The sequence below is a fragment of the Phoca vitulina genome, unplaced genomic scaffold (genome assembly GCF_004348235.1).
Source record: "Phoca vitulina isolate PV1807 unplaced genomic scaffold, GSC_HSeal_1.0 scaffold121, whole genome shotgun sequence".
NCBI classification, from domain to species: Eukaryota; Metazoa; Chordata; class Mammalia; order Carnivora; family Phocidae; genus Phoca; species Phoca vitulina.
The window spans coordinates 840,247-861,611 of NW_022589824.1; the positions used below are offsets into that span (position 1 = coordinate 840,247).

At 53.6% G+C, this 21,365-nt stretch overlaps 1 protein-coding gene across 9 annotated transcripts in view; it reads left to right on the forward strand.

The window, feature by feature from the left end:
* The window catches only part of CACNA1B (calcium voltage-gated channel subunit alpha1 B), a 186,446-nt gene that overhangs the window by 67,142 nt on the left and 97,939 nt on the right, over positions 1-21,365 (forward strand). For all 9 annotated transcript variants that reach the window (XM_032398848.1, XM_032398851.1, XM_032398850.1 and 6 more), the window contains exons 12-18: positions 64-176; positions 4,250-4,362; positions 6,664-6,795; positions 7,034-7,106; positions 14,883-15,000; positions 17,369-17,436; positions 20,455-20,564. In XM_032398848.1, coding sequence (XP_032254739.1) covers positions 64-176; positions 4,250-4,362; positions 6,664-6,795; positions 7,034-7,106; positions 14,883-15,000; positions 17,369-17,436; positions 20,455-20,564 — 727 coding nt within the window. The remainder of the gene's footprint in view (positions 1-63; positions 177-4,249; positions 4,363-6,663; positions 6,796-7,033; positions 7,107-14,882; positions 15,001-17,368; positions 17,437-20,454; positions 20,565-21,365) is intronic.

Genomic DNA, 21,365 nt, shown 5'->3' on the forward strand with positions numbered 1-21,365 from the left:
CTGGGCTGGAGCCAGGTGGGGGGAGGCTGAGAGCTAATCCCCCTCTTCTCCGGCTTCTCCTAGACTTTGCAGAGTTTGTTTTCCTGGGTCTCTTCCTCACAGAGATGTCCCTGAAGATGTATGGCCTGGGGCCCAGAAGCTACTTCCGGTCCTCATTCAACTGCTTCGACTTTGGGGTGAGTAAGATCTTGATGAGAGGTGCCAGCTGGGGTCCAGGCGGGTCCAGCTGTGCCCTGGCTCGAGAGTCACACAGCCCCTCCCATATGCTGTACCCAGTGTGTGTGTGCTGGGTCTGTGCTGCAGGACCCAGGCCGTTGAGCGTCCTGTGACCCTGTGTGGGTCAGGAAGGCTTCCTAGAGACAGGGAGGGGTCTTGGACAAAGGGACGTCCCATCCTGGTCGGGCCCTGACTTATGGGGGCGTCAGCTGCAGGACACCCTCCTTCCCACTTCTGACCCTCTCCGTAGAATCTGCAGATCAGCTGAAGGTGCCCCCTCTGTGCCTGGTACAGCCGTCTTTCAAATGTGCCCCTGCTCCACAGAGGGCTCAGTGTCCCCAGCAGAGCTCAAGGGGCTGTGATCCTGCTCCCTCACTGTCCTGCAGATCTGGCTCTGGGCAGCTTGGACACATGCTTCAGGGAGGACCTGACAGGGGCGTGATGGTCCAGCCCTTCTCGTGGGGCTGGCCTGGGTCCCTTCACCAACCTCTGTAGGTCAGGGAGGCCTCAAAGGCAGGTGTTCAAGACTCCCTGGGACAAAGCCCTTCCCAGGCCAGCAAGCACACAGACACCTCCCTGGTGCTGAGCCCAGAGCCCAGGGAGGAGCTCTGACCCAGTGGAGGCTCTCAGTGAAAAGTGGCCGTGCCAGCCCTGAGGAAAGTTCACGCCTCCGCTCAGAAATCAACTCGAAAATTCAGTGTGACGTTGACTTTTTCTGTCAGTGGAGTTGACGGAACATTGTGTCCGCGGCTCTGTTAAATCCTCACAAGGGCTCCTGCTTTGTAGACGAGTAACTGGAGATGTTGTGTGATTGGCCCAAGGCTGCCCAGGTACTTTGTGGGGGAGGCAGTGTGAACCCAGCAGTTCCGGCCCTGGAGTAGCAGGTCTGTGCCACACAACGCTGCCTGATCTCTGGGCGAAGGAGGGGCGGTGGCTGCCCAGGGTGTGCCCTGAGACACGGACACCTGCGGTTCTTCCTGGGATGGCTTCTTGTCCCTTGCCTGCTGAGTCACGAGGAAAGCCTGTGGCACACACAGGCCGGAGGGACCCCAAAGAGGTTAGCAGATCTCAGAGAATCCTTGATCTTGTAAATGTGTTTGTATCTTCTGGTTTGAACTAACTGGATCCCAGGACATGGGAATGATTTGCACATAAGCTAACAAATTATTCCAAAATTTAGCAGCATAAAATAAGTGTGTATTATCTCACAGTTTCTATAGGTCAGGGGTCCAAGGCTGGCTTAACCAGGTGCCTGTGGCCCAGGGTCTCAGGGAAGTCACAGTGCAGCTGACAGCTGGGACGCAGCCATTCCAGGGCTTGATTAGGACAGGAGAATTTGCTTTCAAGCTCATCACATGGCTGTTGATGGGACTTCCAAGCTCACTCATGTGGTTGGTGGCAGGCCTCAGTCCCGGACACGTGGGTCTCTCCCCAGGCTGCCTGAGTGTCTTCAGGATGTGACAGCTTGTGATCGGAGACAGAGACTGAGAGTACCCAAGACAGAAGCCACAGAAACCCAGGCTCAGAGAGACGACCCATCAGTTCTGCCATATTATATTTGTTAGGAGTGAGTCACTTGGCCCAGCCCACGTTTAACAGGGGTGGGAAATATTACCCAGGGACATGAACCCCAGGAGGCAGGGTCACTGGGGGCCGTCTTAGAGGCTGCCTGCCAGTCTATGCTCTGGTGTAGACCACATCCTTCCTGATGTAAAAGACACCCGCGTCCTCCCGCTTCCCCAGCCACCTCCCATTACAGTGTCAGTTCAAAGTCCAGGGCCGTCATCCAAATCAGGCCCAGGTAGAGTCACGGCTCCTCAAGGACAGCTGCTCAGTCCCTCCCCACCTGTGGACCCACGGAACTAAAAAGACAAGCTGTCACCTGCACGGTGGCGGGACCGGCATAGATGAACTGCCGTTGGCATTCTTGTTCAAAGGGGACAGTGGGACACACAAGGGAGTCTGTGGCCCATAGCGGTTCAGGAATCCGGCTGGGAAAAGTTGGGGATCCTGGGATTAGTTCTTAAGGACTGGGAAGCCCTCTGGGCTTTTGGTTTTGGCCTCTGCATCACCTTTCTTGTTCCAGGAAAGATAGCATGTGTTTTCAGCTGGACAGTTTTCTCAGCCTGCTTCCTACCCGTAGGACTTTAGGAATCCAAAGGCTTTTGTCTTGTACTGTCTGTGTCCCTTTCAACCCAAGCTGGTGATGTCTCTGCATAGCTAAGTCTTTCAGTGTGTCGTGGGTATGTTGTGAATCTTCCTGGATTCCACTTGATGAAAGCCCTACCTAAACTCTCGCAACAGGCCCTTCCCGGTGGGGTGCCCGTGCTGAGATGGCTGAGGCCCGCGCACGTTAGTGCCCTGGAGGACTTGCTGCTCATCACGCTGACGTGAGAGGCCATCTCCGCAGGGACGGGCTCCCGCCGTGCCACAGTCGTGCCCTGGCTTTCTCTGTGGACCGTGCCATTTCCTAACTCGGCATCCCTGGTTGTCTGGAGAGGCAGCTGACAACCCTTTCCTGTGCCTCTCCCTCTTCCCACGCCGACAGTGGGCGGCAAGAGCACCCCAGGCCGCACCTGCAGACTGCTTGGAGATCCCAGAGACCTCCCCATCCATGCGGCACACTTTCTTCTCTTCACATAGCTGTGGGCAACAGTGTGGCCGAACTTCCTGCCTGTACACAACAGGACTTCTGCCCCCTGTCCTTCAGACCCTTATGTGCAGCTTCCGCACTTCCTCACTGTCCAGAACCCATGGACATGCTGGGTTCACTGACGTGCTGCTCCATGCCCATTCTCTGGCTCCAAAACCACTCCTACATCGGAGAGCACTCCATTTCTGTCTCCAAAATGTGTATTGTTTTTTCTTGATGGATGACAAATTACCCCAAAGTTTAGTGGCTTAAAACAACCATCATTTGTTATCTCTCATGTCAGTGGGTTGGGAGTCAGGTGGGACTTAACTGGGGGCCCCCAGCTCTCGCTCTCCCACAAGGCTGCAGTAACCGCAGGCTCTTTGGGGTGGGGAGCTCACACCCAAGCTCCTGCTTGTGGCCGACAGCCCTCAGTACCTGGTCAGGGGGGCCTCTCCCCAGGCTCCCTCATGTCCTACGTCATGGCAGCTGGGGACCTGCAGCAGAGCTGAGAGCACCGAGGAGGAAGCCAGTCTTTGTGACCGAATCTCAGGGGTGACAGCCAATCACTTCTGTCACATTCTGTTTGCTAGAAGTGAGTCACTGGGTCCAACCCATCCTTGAGGGACAAGGCTATACAAGGTTGGGATACTGAGTAGTGGGGATCACTGTGGGCCATCTCAGGGGCCACCTGTGTCATGGACGAATGGGAACAAATTCTGAGGATTAAGGAAAGACAGAGATGCTGGAAGACCAACAATAAGAACACAGATTTAGGAAACTATGAGCTCCAGCCCCAGACAAACATCCGGGTGCTGTGTGCATGCTGTGGAAAATTGGTGGAGGTGCTCAGGGTCACCAACGACAGGTGGCAGCAAGCTTGTCCCATGTGTTGTGCCGCCTGGGATGTACCGGGGTGCAGCTGTTCGGCTGTCTGGACGTCGCAGGACGTCAGGTGGTCTCTCCGCGATACGTCTGTGTTCAGCATGGAGAGACACGCAGAGGATGGCTGTGCATTTGGGGTGACCTGCCAGAGCAGATGTGCAGTTAATGGACCAGCATTAAACGCTACGGGGTCTCCAGTCCTGGCCAGGGCCTTGTGGCACATTCACCGGTTTCTCAGTGCTGTGGGAGAACGTTGATGCTAAGCTGATCTGATTTGCAGTTGGCCAGTCAGGAAACCAGTAGGCCTACCCTCGCTCCACATCCTGTGTCCCCGTGGTGCATCCAGGGTGGGCACGTTGGGGACTGGTGTGTGCTCCCCGAAGGCTGCAGGAGCTCAGTGTGAGGCGGGTACCGTGTGTTGTGGATGCTTACGGTGTGACCCAGAGATGCTGCATGCAGAGGTGCAGGTGTGGGATGAGTGGCAGGTACCTGAGGCTGACCCTCTGTCCCGTGCAGGTCATTGTGGGGAGCATCTTCGAAGTGGTCTGGGCTGCCATCAAGCCGGGAACCTCCTTCGGGATCAGTGTGCTGCGGGCACTCCGGCTGCTGAGGATCTTCAAAGTCACAAAGTATGTTACCTATGTGCTCCCGGGTGAAGGGGAGAGGGGGAATGCTGGTCACATCTGAGACTGGCCTACACAGCGTGCTTCTTCCCAGGAATTCATGGTGATGGCCTTGAACTCAGATGTCTGGAATCTCTTTTTGTGCTTATAATTGGTTTAAATACAAAAGACAGTTATAAAGCACCTGCCCAGCATGACTGTCTCGGCCCTGGGGGCCGTATCTATCCTCAGGGTTGTTCCCGATTGGCCCCAATGTTGCCGGCAGGATTCCTGGTTCTCTAGTTAGCTTGCTTCTTGCAGTTTCATACTGTGCCCTCCTTTGAAACCAGCAGTCCCATCTTTCAACTTTCAAAGGGTTACTTTGCTTCATGGTTAACAGAGAAAAAAGAAGTTATCAGATGGAAGTTTTTTTTATCATCGCACCCCCAAGTCCTCCCACCTCCCCTGCAGCCCCACCCCCAGGAAGGGAGGGAGGCCTCACTGACTCTGACCTGACCTGAGCCGGCATGGTTCCTCCGTGGCTCCCATTCCCAGGCCCGCTTTCTCCACCCTCTGCCTGACGCTGCCCCGTTTAAGCTGTGGCAAGAGGGCAGTGACAGGTCTTTGTCTTCTCTCTATTCCAGTTGGTTCTTTACATAACCCTGGAAGCCATTTGCACCATTTTGTCTACGAGGGGGCTGAGGCCCAGGGTGGAGGTGTGATGCAGTTACTGAGCGAGTGCTGGTCCTCTCTGCCCGGTTCTAGTGGTGGGAAGAGGGGGTGCGCCTCACCCATAGCTGTCTCACCCACAGCAAAGCCTGCTCTGTTCTCAGCTGGTCTTAGCTGTGGCCGCACACACACCGCAGCAGGGACCTCGCCTACCCTGAATTTTGGACTCCTGTTGCATGAGTATGTAGCCCACACAGGCTCCAGCGTGGATTTCCATGCAGTTCTCCCCAGCAGCCTGGACCATGACAGCTGCAGGACCCAAGGAGCAGAACTGTCAACAGTGAGCCTGTGCAGGAGGCCCTGGGCTCCAGGTCACCCCTCCAGTGACCTTTCAGCACCCCACTGATCTCCCCAGGGTAGATGGGAGTTCTTTTGGTCTTCTCCAATCTGTTGTAAGTCCAAACCTGAGACCATTTGAGGACATGATGGTGTCACTGCAGGAGAGTGTGGGCGAGAGCCTGGTCCAGCTGCGTCCACAAACACTGCTGGGTGTCGCGTGCGGCATGCGGCCAGTCCTCTGTTGCTTCCCCACGCTGTGCTAGTACCTCGCTCCGGGAGGTGACTGCAAGACCTGCCTTCACCTTGGTTGTGGGGCCTGGTGTTTTAGAGGCTCTGCTTCCTTCCAGAAGCCAGGCCACCCCTGTCCTGAGGAGGGCTGGCTTTTCCAGAGTTTTCCAGCCCATCTTCCATGAACCCTCAAGTGCCTTGTAAGAGAATCCATGGAAGATAGGTGAGCCTCTGTGCCATTGGCCCTTGGGAGGACAGGGCCAGGGATGCTCAGTGACTGCTGTCTGTCCTGCCACTCCCACCTGTCCACGGTGATGGAGACACAGAGGTGTGTAGTATGTCTCGAGGTGGCTGGAGGGAAAGCCACATGCCCCGGCCTCTTCTGGGGAGGAGCTCTCCAGACGTGGACATGGGGTTGGACCCCCAGTCACCCCGTGAGTGAGCTCTCAACAGCCAGGCCACCACGGACTTTAGGGGGACCCGTGTGCCATTGGGTCCAGTTGCATGAGACATGCCCAGAGACATGGTCTCTGACCTCCAGGAGCGTTTGAAGAGTGTGACGGAGGGGTGGGCATCGTCGGATGCCAGGGAAATGGTCTCGCAGCGTTGCCGCCCCCAATCCACGCTGTGTCCTGGGCCCTTGCTGAGAGGGGCATTCACAGCGGGTTATACATCACGCCTCACAGCACTGAGGACCGGCTCGATGCAGGCCAGTGGGGCTGATTATGTTCTGCTCCAGCTCCTTCTCTACTCGTGGTCTGAGCAGAGATGCCTGGAAGCTGCTTGGGTGTTGAGGGGTGGAGAGGGATCGGGCGCCATTCTGCCAGGCAGAGTGACAGGGGCAGGCTCAGGAGGTGAGGGTGAGTCCAGCAATGGACAGAGGATCTCTGCCGCCCCCCCGGAACCCCCAGTGGGGGATCTGGAACTCTCTGGAGAAGAGCTCTGGCCTCCAGGTGTGGGGCCTGTGGGGTTTAGAAGGCCTCGGAAACCACAGGTGTGACTGGGAGAGCCCTGGAGTGTGGCATCTGCATGCGGGCAGGCGCCTCCGCGTGGGCGCAGCTGGGCGTGGACACACCCCACCTGCCCCGACAGGTACTGGAGCTCCCTGCGGAACCTGGTGGTGTCTCTGCTCAACTCCATGAAGTCCATCATCAGCCTCCTCTTCCTGCTGTTCCTGTTCATCGTGGTCTTCGCTCTGCTGGGCATGCAGCTGTTCGGGGGACAGTAAGTGGGCCCTGGAGGGGGTCGTATGAGGCTGAGGGCCCCACTGGGGAGGCAGATCTCAGAACAGATGTACTGCTCAGGCCCCCTCCACCTGTCTGCCGCCTGGAGGTCCCCCAGGGGGACAATGGCGCCGAGCACACAGCCCACCCACAGCCTGGGACAGTGTTGCAAGCTGAGGTGCCAGATCCCCTGGCTTCTGGTGGGACGGCCTCCTCCCAAGACTTCTTGTTTTCCTCAGGTTCAACTTTAAGGATGAGACCCCGACAACGAACTTTGACACTTTCCCTGCGGCCATTCTCACTGTCTTCCAGGTAAGGCTCCTGGCTCTTGGCACACTCCTGGCCTGCTCAGCTCTCCAGGTATGGGGAAGGCAGCCTTCCCTGTCAGCATCTGCACAGCCACACAGCCACCATTTCAGACAGAACTTTCCAGAAAACAGGAGAGAACAAGTAGGAGATGAGCATGGGGAGGTCTCCAGTCCGTGGGACTCTCACCAAGTCTAGAGCCTGGGTCTGGAGGGAAACCGGGTCCCAAGAAGCATGAGTTCCCTGGGGGTTCAACGGTCCTGTGGCCACTGGGCTTCAAGCCGCCACCTTCTCTCCCAGCCCCTAGGACCTGGAGTCACAGCTGTCTTACCCTTTGAGAATAAGACAACAAAGTGCTATCCATGCTTCTCCCTCCTGTTTGTCAGGCCCAGGGGTCCTTCAGTTCTCTTTTGTGTCTGGAGATCACGCCTGCCACAGCTCCTGGGGAAGCTGAGTCCTCTGTGATGCAAACCTTGTCACTCAGGCGATCTCTGCCCTCTCGGAGGGGTTCCCATTTGAAGACTCTCTTGGTTGAGCGACTGGCCCCCTTGCAGGGCTGTAGCACCGGCACCCCGATGCCCCCATGACTGGCCTCACCGATAGGGTAGTGCCGAGTGTTTCTCTTATGAAGCCTCCTTGGCTGCCATGCTTGCTGTTGAGCAGGTTGGGTGGTGGTTGTTTCGCCCAGGATGACTCTTAGGGAAGTCCAACAGGCTCAGCTTAGCCCCTGGCCTCTGGGGCTGCCCTTGGTCTCCAAGCTGGGGCCTCTAGCGGAGGGCAGCCATGACCTTTCCTGTGCAGTGTGATCTGTCCAGTGATGGGAAGGAGCTCCTTCCTGCTGTGGGGCACTAGGGCTGCCCTGTGGGACCTTGAAAGTCAGGCAAGGGGAATCGGCGGGAATGTGTTCCAAACGCCGCAGTAGGAAGGTGAGTGGAGTCAGGGCAGCAAAGGCATAGGGTTTGTGGCAGAAGGATTGGGGCTGGCAGAGGTCAAGTTGGATGGGCCTTCAGAGCCAGGCCCACAGGCTTCGCCAAAGCAGGGAGGTGACATGATCGACAGAGCTCTGCTTTGTTCTGTCTGTTGCAGGAAAGGAGTGGAATGTGGTTGGTTAATGGTGGTGGTGTGGGACAGAGGGGAAGAGGAAGTCAAAGTTAGAGGGAAAAGATGGGTTCTTCTGGTCAGATGATGCTCTGGTTTGGACCTCAGACCCCCCTCTGCTCTGGAACATGGCAGTAAGAGAATAAATACATCTAGAAATTAAAAGGATCCAGCCAAGCAGAAAACAAACTGTGGGCCGGAAATGGAACAGTAAGGAGAGATGCAGAGGCCGGGGCACCTGGGATGTGGTCCGGGCAAGGCAGGCGGGCTGGGCATCAGAAGCATCCATGTGTGGCCTGCCTGATTTGTTGCTGGGGAAGGTGTGTGGCCCTTTGAGGAGCAGAGGAGCAGAGCTGGGAGAGGGTGACTATGGCTGGAGGAGGCCGAGAAGTTCGCAGGGGCAGATGGCTGGCCAGGCCAGGCTTGCACATTCCATGGATGGTGCTGGGCCGGGGCCTGAGATCCCAGGATGGGAGCTCACTCTTGCTTCTGAACGGGGCTGGAAGGGGTAAGGAGAGTGTGTGACCAAGAAGAAAACAACATCAGGTCTGCTCATGGTGAGCAGGCAGACTGAACCATGGTGAAGCTGATCCCACCGAAGAGGGCGGGCAACATGTGCAGTCGGAAGGTGAGCTCACTCCAGAAGAAATGGGAATAAGAGAACAATGCAGGTGACTTTGCATCACATGTGCTTGAGATCTACCCAGTGTTTGAGGAAGAACTTGTAACACAAACACAGAATTATGGAAGAAAATACCTGAGAACCAAGAATAGGTTAATATGAAAAAGAACTAAGTAGAAATCCCAGGAATGAAAAATAGTGCTCTTTAAATAGAAAAGTAAAGGGCTAAATATACCGTGGACATGACCTAAGAAAGGATGGGTGAGCTGGAAGATGTGGGGGAACTTGGGGGTGAAGCCCAGCACTGTCCCGGGCGAGTCTTAGAGGGCGTGCACTCGGAGGGCCAAGCAAGAGTAATGTCAAACCTGGATGTGTTGTGATAAAGAGAGAGATTCCCCACAGAAGAATGACAGTCTGACGGCAAGGGTTGGGGAAGGAACTTTGAAATCCTGGGGGAGAGCCCCCATGACCCCAGAATGCCGATCCAGAGAGCTGAGGTTCAAGCTTAAGGGGGAACTGGACACGTTCAAATGCAGATACGGAGAGCTACCAACCCCTGATTGCTGAAAGCACCACAGACGTTTATACATTTAGCAAAGCCAATGATTTAGAAAAAAAAAATAAATAAATAACATTACACTAACCCAAGAAGAAATTAAAGACCTGAACTATTTCAGAAATTGAATGATTAAAAATCTGCCTACCCAACCCACCATGTTCTGGTAATTTTATGAGTGAATTCTACTAAAATTTAAGAAAGACGTTATTCCAATTTTATGCAGATGACTCCAGAGAAGACAAAAAGGAAGGTACCCAGCTGGCTTTAAGAGACTAGAATAACCTTGATAAAACACCATAACTGAACTAATGTGAGTCCACTGCTTGGTGACTCACAGGAAGAGACTACAGCGGGAGGTGGGTTGTTGCACAAAGGAAGCTTTTATTTGCAGTAAATAAAGAGATCACCGGGAATAACTTCCGAAGCCATGACTCCCCATGTGGGGATGAGTGGGTTCCTTTGATTTAGGGCTCAGATGAATATTCAGAAAGGGGAGCTTTGTCAGTGCATATAGAGGTGGGCATAAGGTCACGCATGCACACTCAGGAAACATGTCTATACATGCATCGTTCATATGTCATGCTAATGGGGTTTGTGCTCCCCCCGTGGAAGGAGACTTTCATATTAGAATGAGGCAGAGGGAACTGCCCCACACTGCACGGCCTACCTACACAGGTGGGAGTCAGTGACTGAGCTCTTCCTGAAAAGATAAGGTTAACATTCATGTGAATAAGAAGGGGGGTCAGTGGGGGTCTTAGGTCATGATCACAAACGCAGAGACAGAAGGGAAGTAATATCTAATCAAATTGGATATGCTTGTAAATTAACAAATCATCTTCATGATCAACTTGACTTTATCCTAGAAATGCAAGATGACTTAACATTGGAAAGCCTATTAATGTAATTCATCATCTTAGCCAATTAAGGAAGGAAAAAACCGTGTGATCAGAAAAAACATGTGACTCCAGCAAGACCATGGCACAGAGTGAGAGGACAGGAGAAACAAGATCGGGAGATTTGTTCACTGTGGAAGCTGGGTGATGAGAACATGGGGATTCAGTACACTCTATGTATGTCTGAAAATGTGCATAATACATTTTTTCTAAAAATATAAGATCACATGATAAAACCCAACACTCCTTTCAAGTAAAAACTATTAGCAGATTATGCTGGTGTCTGTGGTCTGCAGTAGGACAAGAAAATATGAAACACAATTTCTCAGGATTGATAAGGAAGAAAGAATATTCACAGCTAAAATATTTGTATACACAGAAAACTCAAGTGTTGTGATTGCAGATGGTATGGGACAATTTGGTTATCCATAGAGCAAAACATGAAATTGGGTTCCTACTTTGTTCCATATTTGAAATCAGTTTGGATAGATTAAGACCTAAATGTGAAGAGCAAATCTGAAATTTTAGGGGGAGGTACAGGAGGGTAATGGTACTAACTCAAGGTGGGGAAGTCCTTCTTAAGATATAAGAAGCACAGATCATAAAGGAAAATATTGGCAAATTTGACTGTTAAAATAGAAATTACTGTGCATCAAAAGACACCACGAAAAGGTTGAAAAAAAGTCATGAACTTGGAGAAGACATTTCCACAGTATTAGAATAACCACTCAAGTGTCCAAGACATATCAAGAACTTCCACAAATCAAAGAGAAAGACAAATAATATCATAGGGAAAGGCAGAGTGTAAACAAGCATCTCATAGGAGAGGAAGTTGGGCTGACAAATAAACCGGTAAGAACAATTACCAATGTTGCTAGAGATGCAAATTAAACCCAGCATGAGACAACCTCTCCACCTGTCAATTTAGCAGAAGTTAAGAAATCTAATATCAAGTTATAGAGGAGATGTGGAGAAATGAAGATTCTTTTATGCTGTTGGTGGGTTGGTAGAACCGCTGTGGGTAGTAACGTCACGAAACCTAATACCTGGAACTTGCATAGGAGTGGTTCCTGTTGTGGGTCTGTGCTCAGGAAAGTCTTCTGCCCAACTGCACAAGGAGATGCATCACAGCAGCGTCACTTATAATAGCAAAAAACTGGGAGTCACCAAAAATGTCCATCGTCACAAGAATGGGTAAGAAAAGTGTGTTGCATTATCTGTACAGCAGGAACATGGATGACCTAGAATTAAATGTGTTAACGTGGATGAATCTCACAAATATAATATTAAGCAAAAAAGAAAAAAAAAGTAAGATTCAGAATAATGCACAACATATGATACTATTTAAATAAGGATGAAAACATGCAAAACAGTGTTGTTTATGGCATCCATGCAGTTAAAGTAGAAAAGCTTACATGGGAATGAGAAACACCAGATTCAGGGTGCTGTGCTGCTGGGAGGTGGGCTGGAGGAGCTCTAGGGGCGCCACCTCCCTTTGAATGCTTTAGTTCTCAAGCCAGGTAGTGGGTACATGGAGGTTTGTTAAAAATTATTCATCTTTCCTTTCTGAATGTTTGAAATAGTGCATAATTAAAAAAGCAAAGGATACAAAAAGATAAACTAAGTAGAAATCATCAAAAAGAAAGCTGGTATAATAATAACATCAGCCAAAATTCAAGTTAAGGGAAAAAAGCTTTAGTAAAAATAAAGAAGTGCATTGCAGAACAACAAAAAGAAGGCAGCAATCATGAACCTGCATGACCTAACAACATGACCTAAAAATATACTGAGCAGCAACTGATAGAAACACGTGGAAGTCCACATCTTACAAGAGGTTTGTAATACATTTCTATCAACCCATAGGATGAGGCTGAGGTCTATGGAACTCTGCACCCAGCCGACAGCAAACAAAACAGTCATCGTTTGGGACACATAGGACATTCACAGAAACTGACCACTTGTTAAGTCACCCAGGAAATTCCTACGAATCTTGGAGAATTGTCATCCTACAGAGCACATTCTTGATGTAATATAAATAAACAAACCATGTGTAAAAAGTTATTTAAAACCTTCCCCAGATTTGAAAGCTGAAGGACTGAGCTAAAGAAGACATCACAACGGACCTTACAAAATACTTAAAAGTGAACAATGACATCAAAACTTATGGAATGATGGGAAACAATACTTGGAGGAAAATTTATAATCTCAAATGCAGTCATGAAAATAAAAGAAAGACTGGAAATAAACTAGTGATGTACTCATCTTAAAAACCTAGAGAAGAGAACAGGTAAACCAAAGAAAAATTGAAAGCAGGAAAAAACGGTTAATAAGCAGACATTAGTGACACAAAACTAAAACAGCAAGACAACAAAATCATATAAAGCTTGCTCTCAGGAAGACTCAGACAGTAGACAGCATCGTGGCAAGACTGGCCGAGAGAAAAGGCGCAGAAGAAAAGTATAGCCTGGAAGGGAGGCCTACCTGCATGAAGGGAGAGATCGTTTTAAATCCCCAAGAATATTATGGCCAGAGATTTGAAAACTAAGATGAAAACGCACTGTTATAGGAAAACCTCAAACACATAAATTAGCTCAAGAAGAAATTAAAAACCTGGATAGCTTTCTAACCATTAAAGACAAGGGATCTGTAGAGCTCTTTTCCTGCCCTGGGCCTGGCAGGTATAAGGGGAGTCCTACCAAGTGCATAAAATTCACTTGTGCTGCTGAACACAAGATCAACATACAGAAATGTAGCTTTCCTATGACCTAACCATTCAATTAGAAAATTCAATTAAAATGAAATATTTCATTCCAGAGGCAGCAAAAGCTATGAGGCACCCAGAGATCTACAAACAGCATGCAAGACTTTTATGGGTGAAATCAGGACTTGTTGTCAAAGGACCCACAGATCTGGGTACACAGGGGGTATATTTATAATGGGGAGTGGCAAAGACATCTGCTCTCCTAATTTAGTCTCTTGGAATTCAGCATATTCATAATGTGGAAGAGTCAACGTCCAAGAACTGTCAAGACGATTCAGGAAGGAGGGGTCTGCCTCACCACGTGTCAGGAGTTTTTACGAAGCAGGAGGATTGTGAGGTATGAAGAGGAGACCAGAGAAGCCAGAAATGTGGCCAGACTAGGTAGGAAGCTGGCCGTAGGAGGAGGATGGGCACAGAGTATTTTAAAAAGTAGGTCTGTGAGACTCGGCTGTCCACTGGGAGAAAGGTTGATCTTCATCCCCGAGTGTACACAGAACAGTAACCACAAACTCCAGTTGGATTCCAAACCTAACTGTGAAAAACCAGACTTTAAAATGGTTTGAAGAAAATACAGAAGAATATTTTTATTGCCTTTGAATGGAGAGGAATTTCTTAGATGCAGGGCACTTTGTCATAAAACAGAGGCCAGCTGCGAGCATTTCCAGTAGTTCTGCAGACAGAGGGCAAGAATGAGCAAGAACACACGGAACACACGGGAAGTCTCAGTCAGTGGGAGGGAGGTGAGGCGTCCGGGATGTGAGACGGTCGAAGAGGCCCCAGAGGACGACACCTGACCAGCTGGCCCTCTCACTCCTCAGCCCGGAGCAGGGCCCACCACAGGTGTAGCCTAGGGCGAGTGCTTCGGAAACCCCTTGTAAAGTCAGAGGTGCGCACGGCCTGCTGCCTGGCCGTCCCAGCTGTGGGCAGACCTTCCACGAGTGCAGTGAGACTCGGTAGCAAAATCCTGGAAAGAAGGAAGCTGCCAGTCAAGAGGCGTGTGGGTTGTTGGCCTGAAGGTTTAGTGTTCGGTGGGGGACAGGAGTAGGTGGATTTGTGTGCCTCGTGTGGATAAACTTCAAAGATACGATACTGAGTGAGGACAGCAAGCTGAAGAACGGTGTGTGTCGTTTGATACCTTCCTGTGAGTGTTTAAAACATGCGTGGTGTATTTTGTTTATAGATACATGTGTGTCGTGTGAGTGGAACTCTACTGACATGGTTCCTCACCAGGTTTGTGATTGGGGTCGTCTGTTGGGAGTGATCACGGGCAGTGGGACCTGATGCAAACGGGACAAATGTGAGCCGTGTCCATTTTGATTGGTGGACACGTGAATGTCTGTTATGTTCTCCTCTTGTACTTTTCCAAAAATACAGTAGCAAAGAGAGACATGTTTCCTAATGGGGCAAGGACTGCATTTAGCCGCCCTCTTTGCTGGACCCACGGTCGCCTAACTGTGACATCATGGCCCAGGCGGCTCTGGGAGTGGGGAGCTCTGCCTCCCCAGCCCGGCCTCATCTCCCCAGCTCATTGCTACAGTTCTCCTCCTTGCCTTTGCTCACCTTTTCCTTCGGCCTGGTGCTCCCTTCCATTTTTGGCCGAAAAGCTAGAGCATATTCATCTTTCGAGGCCGGACCCAGCTCAGCAGCCATGTCTTTCTGGAAGTTTTTCTGGAGGACCGTGGGCCACCTTGACCTCCAGAAGCACCATCATCTGGAAACCTGTGTGTCTGTGCACATGTGCCCGTGGGTTCTTGGGATGCAGCCATGTCTTGACCCTGAGCGTGCACATGCATGTGCATGTGGGTGAAGGTGGCCATGCAGGCATGCCTGTGGTGCTGTCCCTCCACAGATCCTAACAGGAGAGGATTGGAATGCAGTGATGTATCACGGGATCGAGTCGCAAGGTGGAGTCAGCAAAGGCATGTTCTCCTCCTTTTACTTCATTGTCCTGACGCTGTTTGGAAATTGTATCCTTCTTTGGGGCTGGGATGCAGTGTGGTTAGTGCTTGGTCTGGGCCTGCCTCTCCCTCTTCCCCCAGGAGGACTTGGGGGGGGGGTTGTTGGCCACAAATATGAGAGGTACCTTCTCATCAAGTGTGAACGATGTAGCTCTTCCCTCAGGGGAGCTGGTTTAAGTCTAGATGGTGAATATTCTCCAGGCAGCCTGAGCTTGGGGGTTCCGGAGGCTGTGGGGGCTGAGGTTGATGGAAGCATGAGCTGCATGTACGGTACTCAGAGGGAGATGGTATGGTCAGTGGCAGGCTCAGGAGGGTTGCTATGGGAAGACGTGGGCTTTGAACACTGATGGCAGTGGGTTTGGTTTTGTTTGTTTGCCCACTTTAATTCAGTAATTAAATTTTGGCCCTGGGCTTTTAAAAAACTGTTCCCTGCTGAAAATATCATACCTGTGGAGAAATATGAAGAAGGTTTCCTGTGGTGGGTGGCTGTTGGGCTCGTGTTTCAGGACCTCAGGATGGGAGGGTGGGCCTGGGGTCCGGGAAAGCCCAGCAGCTTGGTGGCAGCTCTGCCTTAGGCAGCCACCTGGGAAGAGGAGGCTGCAGGGCTCATGATGGGGGCAGTGTTGAGGGCCAGGAGAGGTGAGGTGTGAATGTGGCCCCACTGCTCAGGGGGGAAATTCAGGATAAGCAGGGGCACTTGGGTTCTCAAACTCTTCTGTACATCAGAGTCTCCCAGGGGTGGTTAACGCTCAGGTTCCAGCCCACAAATGTGATGCTAACATGCTCCCCTGGGAGTGCTGGTGCTGTGGCCTGGGGACCCCCACTTTGAGATCTGCTGCAGTAAATAGCCCGCAGAGCCCGGAGAAAGATCCGTGAGTGGCCTTCTCCCAGACTGACCTACCGGCTCGGCTGTATTTCCCTGCACGCACACCTGGACATGTGACCCTGTTTGCCCCTCCTTGCCCCTGCCTTGCAGGCTCTCATGCCAGTCTGTGACCTGTGACCCTGCAGACCTCATTCTCTTTGCCTGCATTCGCCCCAGAGGGCCTGCACCATCTGTCCACCCTGTGTAGTTCAGGGCCTGGACCCCGGGGCAGGGAGCCCCGTCTCTGTGGGGGCTGAGCAGGAGGCCCAGCAAGGAGGAGTCAGGGGCTCAGAGGGGCAGTGTTTGTTCACTGTTTAGCAGGCAGGTGGGACCTGGGGGCTGGCTGACCGGAAACCCGGAAGTGGCAGCCAAGGTTGTCGGAGAGGGAAGGGGCCTGCAGTGTTGACCTCAGATGATGGGGCTAAGGGTGGGGAATAACTGCTCTCCAGAGTCCAGGGTGCCACCCCACCCCCCCGCCCCGAGACTGAGCAGCGGCCTGAAGCTCATCACATCTTTCTGACCCTGCACTGTCAGGCCAGGTGTGTCAGTGGTCAGGCCTCGTGCTAGCCAGTGGGAATCGTTCCCTCTGCCTCTGTGCCCCTCTCTGGCTGGGCCCTGAGCTCCAGGTGTGGGAAGGCCTCTGAGGGTGCTCGTGGCTGTGGTTAGTGCAGGGAAGTGGCCCCCAGCCTCAGTGTCTGTCCTCTGGGCTCTGCTGGAGTCCCGAGCAGCCTTGCCTATGAGGCGGCACCCTGGCACGTGGGTCCCCTTGAGTCTCGGGGGCATCTGCCTGCCAGACTGGGTCCTGACCAGCAGCAGTCATCACTGTTGGCCTCATGCAAAGCTAGAGGCTACGCAAGCCTTGCCCTGGCAGGAACAACGGCCAGGTTGGGGTTAGGGGGGTGAATCCCCAGGCCTGTGGCTAAGGAGCTCAGTTCTAGGGCTCTGCCTGGGGTGACTTTGCCCCCAGAGGACATCGGCAATGTCTGAGACAGTTTGGTTGCCTTGAGGAGAAGGTGCTGCCGCAACCAGGTGCTGGGCAGAGGCCAGGCATGCTGCTCAACATCCCACGACACAGGGTTGCCTGGCTCCAAAAGTCAGCAGAGCCAAGGAATGAGGTGACTGGGGAGGGCCTGGGTCTGCGGAGCTGAGGCCTGACACGGGGTGCAGGGAGGCGATGGTTCTGGGAGGTGCTGTTCTGACGTGCACAGGAGGGGAGCTTGTGGGAAGAGGTGGCTCCGGCCCCAGGAGAATTGGAGTGACTCAGGTCAGTGGCCTGATCTGGAGAGATTGGAGGTGGCAGCCCTGGCAGCTGGGCTAGGCTGTGTCTGGGGGTGACAGGGGCCAGAGGAGCCAGGGGACTGGAGGGGCATGTGGCCACCAAGGGAAGGAGGCTGAAGGCTAGTCAGGCTCTGGGGAGACAGAGCCCAATTCTCCATGGGGGAGCTGGGGTATGACTGTGGGAGACTGGGGGTGGGGGCAGAAGGGTTCCCTTCCTTAGCTGGAGCCAACCAGACACTCTGCTGAATGTCTTCCTGGCCATCGCCGTGGACAACCTCGCCAATGCTCAGGAGCTGACCAAGGTACGTGCGTAGGGACACCACCTGCAGCCCAGGAGGAGCAGAGAGGGGTGGGGGGCGGCAGCCTGTGTCACTCGGCGTGAGCCCAGAGAGCCATGAAGAGGGCCAGTCCAGCGTTAGGACTCATGTGACCACTCTCCGGGGGAGCCTCCTCAATGTCCTGGACAGGTAGAAGTTAGGCTGCCACTTGGGTGTGCGAATGGGGCAGAGGAAGCGTGGGAGATGCCATGCCAGGAAGGGCAGTTCCTGGAGAAGCCAAGAGCTGGAAAGAATGGCCAGAAAGGCAGGAGGAGGTCTGAGGAACAGGAGGTGCAGCCCAGAGAGAGCCCTAAGCAGTGGGGGGCAGGCTGTACTGGCCTAGGGGTGAAGGACCCTGAAGTGTATCAGGAGGTGTGGCTGAATGAAGCGGCAGGTGTCCCCTCAGCCAGAGGCATGCCGGAGGTGAAGACCCTAAAGGGAGGTGTGGGATTCCCTGTGCCCGTCCCTGGGCGGCAAGGGGGCCCCTGCGGTCTGTCTTGAGTGTGCATTGTTGCGCTCGGGCAGTCCCTGGGCAGTTCTGTCCTCAGATGCTGGGCCTGGCTGGGCCCTGGAGGAATGGCTGCCGCCTCCTTGTCGGCTTGCCTGTGTTTCAGCAGGATGGCTTCTTCTCCCAGCCGTGCCCAGTGGGTGGCCTCTAATATTCATCTCTCATCCTGGAGCCTGGTGGGGGACGTGATTATACACGTCCTCCCCTGTGGTTCCCTTCCCGATGACACAGCCCCCTGCCTGGTCACCTTCAGCCTCACAGCCACGGACGGTGCGGCTGGCTCTCCCGCTGCGTCGGCCTCAGGCTTGCGCTTTGACAAGCCCCGGCTCCTAGTGTGGAGGGTCCTACTGCTTGGTCAGGCCCCTGCCGCAGACGCCCTGCGTGCTTGCTCTCTCGGCTGAGCATGTGGCCTGTGTGGGCACCTCTCGCCTGTGTGCTGGAGCTCACACCTGTGCACATCCCTGTGTGTGTCTGGTGCAGTCCAGCCCGACTCTCAACGCCATCTCTGTTCTGGGGCTGAGCTTGACTTGGGCCTTGCCTGAGGAGGGCAGGTGCGGGACGTTGTCTGCAGTCCGCAGAGGCGCGGCTGTGTGCAGGGGCCCCCGCCGCCCCCACCCTACTCTCTGTAGAGGCAGGCCTATTCGTGTGTCTTCCTTTGCTTCTGCGGACACTTCCTCTTCTCCCGGCCCAGGCCTGGGCTGTGGAGGTGCCTGTGGGTATAGGGGCTTCCCTGGCTCTGGCTGCTGCCTTCGGAGGGCCTGGAAGTCCCACTGGTCTGCTCTTTTCTCTGTCGGCCAGGGCCGAGACGGGCTCTGCCATCCCGAGGTGGCCAGAGAGTGCTTGTCCCTGGCTCCTGGCTGGGCTGCTGGGGCAGGGGGGACCCTGTGTCCACCGAGCACCTCTCGGTGTCAGGATTTCCGGGACCACATGAACTGGGGGTACTCAGGAGCATTGGTGGTCTGGGCACCAGCTGTCTTGCGGCAGAGGTGAGCTTGAGCTCGAGGTTCTTGCTGTCTCTTCAAGTTGGGCCGTGGGTGAGGACACACCAGGGAAGGGATGTCCTTGGGGCCCTGTCTCCATGCACAGTCAGCCTGTGCAATGGCCCCTTTGCACCAACGGCCCTAATCTAGGAACTCCCTTGATTTGGAAGTTGGGGCAGGTAGAGGCCTAGCTGTGTCGAGCTGTGGGGCATTTCCTGGGCTGGCTGTCCTTCCTTTACGTTCCCACAGTGTATTACAGCATCATGTCTTTTCAAAGTGGGAATAAACTCAGTGGAGTTTGTAGAAGCTCATCCTCTGCCCTGGAGGGCTGTCAACCAGGATGGCATCCATAGCTTGAAGAAGGACCTTGATAGGGCTGTTCTGTGGTAGATTGAGCTTTGCCTGCTCTCTGGGGCCTGAAGCTTGAAGACCTCTTCACTGTGGTGGGAAATCTGCAGTCACCTAACAGGGGTCTTAGTTCTTGCCATTTGGGGGCCTCTAGGAGAAGATTTAAGGACATTTTGGGTCACATTGGGAATGTCACCTTCCATGGAAGCCAGGTGGGCTCGGGATTGGGGTTTTTGGGGAAATAATGGTGGTCTCAGCAGTCTAGCTGGATGACATGGAGGCCTTAGTTTCCCACCATGGGCCCATGGGCTCAGCCCAGAGCTTTTCATCCAGATCCCAGGAGCAGAGCATGTTGAATTTACCTAGTGACATGGGGTTAGGGCCAGAGGGTCTGCCTAGATGTCCACTCCCCTTCCCATGGAGGCCAGAGGTAGGGCAGGGCAGGATATCTACACGTGTCAGAGAGCTGTGGGGTCCTCCCCAGGAACTTGGTGGGAGAGGGAACACAGGTACTGGAAGTGGCTGTCCAGGTGGACACAGGGAGGGACTTTCCACAGTCACAGCTGGGGACAGGTAGACACACGTGACCTGATGGGTCCAAGTAGGAAAAGCTCAAAGGCTAGGAGGTGGCCCTGCTAGACCCACTGCTGGTGACAATTCCTGTGAGTGATGCTGGGCCGGGATCTAGGCTCAGGGTACAGAGCCCTGCCCCTTGCCTTCGCTCACAGCTCTGGGACAGAGACTGTTCAAGTGGGACAGGTTCTCCTGGGTGGAGGGGCAGCAAGCCGGAGGAAAGGAGGGACAGATTTGCATTTTGACAGTGCCAAGTCGGAAACGCTGTGGGACAAACATGCAGGCAGCAGCTGGGTCCCTGCGGCTTGAGCTCACAAGTGGGGTGTAAGTTACCGGCTGTGAGCACCCCGGGAGATGGCCCATGGCAAGATGTAGTGGGGCAAGAATCTTGGGGACTGTTGCCTTGAGCAGCAGGTATAGAAGGGGGGTCCCTGAAGGCTACCAGAGAGCTCATGTGGCATTGATGCACAGTGCTGGGGCATGGGTGGGTCGTGCTCATACAGGTTCAGAGGGCAGGAAGGACTCAGAGACCACGGGAGGAAGAGCTGATGTCGTTAGCGGAGGCTAGCTGCGCACTTCTGTCTGTTCAAACAGGACGAAGAGGAGATGGAAGAAGCAGCCAATCAGAAGCTTGCTCTGCAAAAGGCCAAAGAAGTGGCTGAAGTCAGTCCCATGTCTGCCGCCAACATCTCCGTTGCTGCTGCGTAAGGCTTTTGGGGGTGGGTTGCAGGGTGGCGGGGGCTGCTTCGGAGTCTCACAGCTGGGTTCCCAGCAGGACACGCCTTCTGGGGGCTTCCTCAGAATCCCACGCATTGGCAGGGGCTCCTTAGGACACAGCCCACAGGAGCTGTGATGTGAGGGAATGGTTCCCCTCCGAGAGCAGCCTTTGAGGAGTGGGTTCACCAGGAAAAGCCTCCATGGCTTCTCCCAGTTCGAGTCGAAGAAAGATGTGGCAATGCATGGCCCTCCCATCATGGGTAGGATTGGCTTTGACTTGCTCCTCAACAGTCTTGGGTGGCTCCAGGGCCCCTCGCTGGACAAAGACTGAGAGTCAGGGGTAAGGTGTCAATATGTCTGTTCTGTACTCAGCTTTTTAGGAATGTATTTTGTGAGCCAAAAGATTCTAGCTGGTACTTCAGCAGCCCATGAGACTTAATGCAGTTTCCCAAAATGTCTTCAAGGTTTCAGTACGGGGACAGAGGTCAAGGGGAAGCCTTGATAATGACAAAAGGTGAAGGCAGGGCCAAGGCTTCTGTGGGGAGGCTGGTCACCCCAAGATTCAGCTGAGCCTCAAGGCACATTGCAGAACCACATTTGGCAGTATTAGGGCCCTCAGAGTTGGGACAGAGTGCCCAGCCCAGGGCCAAAGGCTGCAGGGTGCTGGGGGAGGTCACCCATGGGGGCGCAGGGAGGAATGGGAAGGAGGGAGGACGTCTGGCGTAGTATCAGGGTGGCTGTGAGAGAGCACCGAGGAGCTCTCCTTTTGTTGGGAGCTCGCTCTCTAG